The sequence below is a fragment of the Vigna umbellata genome, chromosome 1 (genome assembly GCF_029865625.1).
Source record: "Vigna umbellata cultivar VRB3 chromosome 1, Vumbellata_1.0, whole genome shotgun sequence".
NCBI lineage: Eukaryota > Viridiplantae > Streptophyta > Magnoliopsida > Fabales > Fabaceae > Vigna > Vigna umbellata.
In genome coordinates, this window is record NC_142165.1 from 61126170 (window position 1) to 61131219 (window position 5050).

The following is a 5050-nucleotide window of genomic DNA, read 5'->3' on the forward strand; positions in this document are numbered from 1 at the left end:
ACACTATTCTTTGGTGAAGTTTATGCACTGTATATTTCTTTTTGCTTTGAAAGAAATATATATATTTAAAATAAAAGTCGTTTATTTTAAGTCTTTGGGGTTATTCCATTGAAGCAAGATGAAGCTGTAACGAGTTCGTTTCAATTAGTGAAAGCACTTGAATCGTTAATCCAGTCGTTTAAGCTCAGAAGAGTTTCTCTATAAATTACAATTACCTTTTTTATAAATCAAAATTAATCATTAACTAATTTCAAATAGTTTTTAAATTAATTTTAATGTAAAAAGATATATGGAGAAACTCGTTCAAATACATCATCTATAATACAAAGATTATGCTTTAATACAAAAGAACAAAGAAGATGAGAAAACTACTTACTTCAATTGATACAATTTGTAAATTCAATTTTAAGATCAGCTGTGAATTTAAATTAGTTTATCTAAAATTAACAATCTTTAAATCCTTTTTTAAGTAGAGGTTTATGAAAAGAAAACATTTGCTTCTCATGATTAAGCTGTACCAAATTTTGACTTACAGTCTCTCTCCATATTAGGTCATTATCATTCTTTATAAAATTGAAACTGAGGTGTAATTATATATATATATATATATATATATATATATATATATATATATATATATATATATATATATATATATATTTATTTATTTAATTTAAAGAAGAATGGCGAAAAAGAAAAGCGTTAAAATTGAGATGATGAGTAACTACTCGTCAAAGTCCTATCACTCGATTTATCTTTTTAGGGTTCTGGTATGTATTTTGATTCCTCTTTATTTTTTTTTTCTTGTTCTTCTTTAATGCACGATATTAAATTAACATATTTAAAGCAAAATGGGATGATTCGAACCTAAAAGAAATTATTCCTCTACTTTATTTTTCCTTTGAATAGCAAGCAATTAAAAAAACCCCATGCTGTGATTAAGAATTCAATGGGGTAAATTTCTGGTTTCCATAAATGCCTGAACTAAGTAAAATATTTGAACGCCATAATTGCTTGCCTGTTTCATCTAACACTCAAGTTGATATATAGTACCCAGGAAACAGTTGCTGGGAATGTAAATGGACATTGTACTTTTGAAAACTTCAATGAATTCAAATTTCCTCCACATGTTTTCATTCTGACTCAAAACATTTTACTTTTAATTGTGTACCTGCCTTGTACTACTTATGCAGGTCCAACCAAGTTCATGCCCTTAGGAGCTGTTAATGCTAATTCATCTTCTTTATTGAACTCCAGTTTCATTTATGCATCCAAGGTGTATGAATTAAAACCTATTTTTTTACCAATTAAAAGTAAGACTGATAGGAAGAAAAAGAGATGCTGAGTGTGGAGAAAGGTTCTGTTAGATTGTGAGTGCATCCATCAGTATCCACACAAACTACAATGCCTGTCTGTGTGCAACAAAATTCCACACAATATTGAACCATTGAAGCAAACCCTGGGTTGAAAAAAGGTGGTCCCTAAGACCAAACCCATGATTTAATTCATCTTCTTCTTCAACTCATCTTTTTTAACCTTTCATGGGCCCCTCAACAGCATGCCCTCTGGTGGGACCCTTTTGTTATATGACACCCACCAAGTTGATTTTCCATGTGGTGGAAGATATGACCCCCACAATGAGTGAGAGAATGTGCAAGAGAAGAAAAAAGAAATGCCCCATTGGAGAAACGGTTGGTAACCATACCATACAAAGGGTCCAGGAAGAAAAACACAAAAGGAAAAGCTGAAATTTGAATTATGTCTCTTTGGGGGCATGTCTTTTCCACACCCTTGCTTTACATTTAAGAGCAGAAGCACAATATGATAACCTTTGTAATTATTTAGTCCCCCACATATATAACCAAGGAAATAAATTTTAAAAAACTAAAGTGAACACAAACACATTTTCAGAATCCCAAGGAACATCCACTTTTCTCCTCACCCTGCGTTGACTGACTCATACTACTACTATTCCTACTCTTTCTTAAACTCATCCCTGCTTTTCTGTTTTCTTCCATAACTTGTACATAAATAGACCCTTCTCATCATTTTTTGTTGCCATCAACTCACACTGTGTAGTATACCTTGTTACAAAATGAACAATCTTCATTCCCTAGCTTACACTGCTGCTACTACTAGCCTCTGTGGTTCTTCCCTAGGTTGGGATTATCACAACCTTGGAGTTCTCAACGCGGACAAAATGTCTTTAAGTACTATACTTTTCTTTCTCTTTATATTTCTACCTTCTTGGATAACGATATGAATGCAAATAACTAGCTAAGTGTTGCAATGCAATGATTGATGATATTCAATATGCAGTGGAAGCTATGGAGGGAAGTACACCATCACTCTCCCCTCAACATTCTGATTTCTCAACTGGGTATCTCGAAGATGCTTTGATTGAATCATGTGAACGTTCCAAACGTAGACGCTTGCTGCCATGTACTACTGCTGATGAGCATAGCATGAGTTTCATAGATGACCTTGAGCAGGTACAGAATTAACCATGTATACTCTTTGTTTTAGTTTTTCTTTAGATCAGTTTGATTTTCTCTTGTTCTTTGGTTGAGGCTGAATATACATAATGATTTCTTCACTTTAGAGTTTCTGGAACTTCAACCCCTTATGGCACCAACCAGTGGAGAACTTCAACTTCTACTGCATGAACCAGATAGAAAGGTTTTGTGGATTTTCAGGTATATATATGTCATATATGCACTGATTACTACACGAGCTCTTAATGATATGGTCAGTTTGGTTCAGAATGCTATAATTCCAAACCAAACACTGAACAATATAAATAATGCTGTTACCTTTGTAATTAAGTTATTGAGAAAAGGGGTCCCAGAGAAAAATAAAAAGAATGAAGGAAAAATGTGTTGATGATTGTGCTGTTACTTGTACCCTTTTTCTAATGTGAAATATCTGAATTATTGTAGATGAACTTATAAGCACATCAAGGAGCGAGGAAGCAAACATTCTTCTAGCAGATTCTAAAACACCGGAAGAGACAATATCAGCCTCTGAATCTTTAAATTCATCCTCATCTTCTTACAAACAACCGGTGACATGCAAAACCACAGACCCCACAGTAGCCCCAACAGGTACTATATTCTCCTTTTCTCTTCTAACTATTATAATATATAAGGAAAGGGAAAAACTTACATAGTTGTTTTTTGGTGTTTTCCTTCTATCAGAATTGGAGTTTTATTTATTTCTGAGTAATAAAAGTTTGCTTTAAAAATTAAAATATATGACAGATACAAAACTCCAATTCTAATCCAATAACAGCATCAGAAAGAAGTATATGGAAACCTGAAAGTGTATCGAAGTTTTGTCCTAATATAGATTTGTTTGTATTAAGGCATGAATAAATGGTTATTGTATGAACAGGAAGTGATGAAATGGGGAATAAAAAGGTGGTAACAAGAGTGGTGTATCCATTTGCAATGGTGAAGCCAGGAGGTAGGGAAGGTGATGTGACATTAAATGACATAAATGAGAGGATCCTAATGCCTCCTACAAGGCCAGTGAGGCATCCAGTTGGGGACTTTGCATGTCGGCCATGCGTGTCCGCAGAGGGTCCAGGCCTTTCAGGGAAAGCAGTGGTGGCCCTTACTAGAATTCACACACAGGGAAGAGGCACAATCACTATTATCAGAACCAAGGGCTAAACAATATTCAGCAGTGTTGTGTTATGGCTTGCTTGCTTGCTTGCTTGCTTGGCTAGCACCTATCTAGCTTTTACTTCAAGCAGCTTTTTGAGCCTGATTTGCTTTGTTTTCATCAGTCCTTCTTCCAATTGTAAAGATGGAAAGCGATATCTATGTATGTGCATACACCTTATATAATACTTGAATCTTATGTTAAAGCTGTTCTTCTCAGAGATTCTGGCCAAACCTTACAATTATTTGATTTGAGTGTTGTCCTAGTTGCTACTACCCAATGATAATGATAATAGTAATAATAACATAAAAAAGAATATACAAGAGAACAGGGGATGAAAAAACAAATAATCACAGAGAGGATAGCACAATGAAATTAAGGTTTTCTGCCACTGGTTAGGACTTTTGATCTTTGACAAAGACACAACAGTAGATGCCATTGTTTCTGCATCCTTGGAAGTATATGTGTGTCTTGTCTATTATGTGGTTAATTGAAGTAAGGTGCAAGAGGAAAAAAAATATACATTTCACACCGCACAAATTTTAAAATTAAATTTACATTAAGATATATAAATGAATAATTTGATCTCTGAATGCAAGAAACACTGTCAATTTAGTTCTCGAAACAACAAAAATCTGATTTGGTCTCTGAAAAATGAAAAGATTAATTTTTTGAATATTATATTTCAATTACAAAATGATCTCGAATTTAGTGTCAATTTGACCTTGAAATTATATTTTAATAAAAAAAGTTATCTCATGAAACTTAACAGCAGCAAAGAGTTCAGAGATTTTTTGCACATTTAGGTATTAAATTATCAAGGCCTCACATATTCAAGGACCAAATTGATGATTAGGGTTGTCTTGGTTTACCCTTTATAGGAACTAAACACATCATAGCTAACTCTGAGTAAGGCTGTTATAATTTCTGCACATACTTGTTTGTAAAGATGATAGCAGAGTCTTTTGAGAGAAACCGAAGAAGTGGTCATGATTATTTTATTACATTTTTCAATTTAACAGTTCACAGCATCCACAGTTAAAAATGATACATTCACAGATTTCAGTGAGAGAAAAGGAACAAAGGACAAAACAAGCACTGTTGCCATTAAATCTACCCACACTAATAACAGATTAGCAACCATTACAATTGTAGCTATATCACACTAACTACCTACACTAAAATCCAAAAGAAGCACAATAAAGCTTTGAGCAAATCTAATGTAGAAGCAAGTATTCTTTCTCTTCTTTTCTCTCTCTTTATTGATAAGATATTACTACTTTTACAATACTGCCAGACAGAAGAGATAGAAGACCTATACTTAATTACCAACCCCAAATGTTTAAATTGACTTTTGATTATATAAAGACAATTTACAGCTACC

At 33.4% G+C, this 5050-nt stretch overlaps 1 protein-coding gene across 1 annotated transcript; it reads left to right on the plus strand.

Moving 5' to 3' along the window:
- The first annotated feature begins 1915 nt into the window (after nt 1–1915).
- Nucleotides 1916–3886, plus strand: LOC124826973 (XRI1-like protein). The gene is made up of 5 exons (XM_047299945.2): nt 1916–2210; nt 2320–2492; nt 2603–2696; nt 2940–3104; nt 3394–3886. The coding sequence occupies exons 1-5, from the start codon at nt 2096–2098 to the stop codon at nt 3672–3674; spliced, it is 828 nt and encodes a 275-aa protein (XP_047155901.1). The 5' UTR covers nt 1916–2095; the 3' UTR covers nt 3675–3886.
- Nucleotides 3887–5050: the final 1164 nt, after the last annotated feature.

What these genes read in the sequence shown, in the direction of transcription:
- LOC124826973 (XM_047299945.2), top strand. Translation starts at nt 2,096, where the DNA reads ATGAACAATCTTCATTCCCTAGCTTACACTGCTGCTACTACTAGCCTC. An exon ending in AAGGTTTTGTGGATTTTCAG is followed by an intron (nt 2,697 to 2,939) that starts GTATATATATGT and finishes GAATTATTGTAG; the next exon opens with ATGAACTTATAAGCACATCA. An exon ending in CCCCACAGTAGCCCCAACAG is followed by an intron (nt 3,105 to 3,393) that starts GTACTATATTCT and finishes TTGTATGAACAG; the next exon opens with GAAGTGATGAAATGGGGAAT.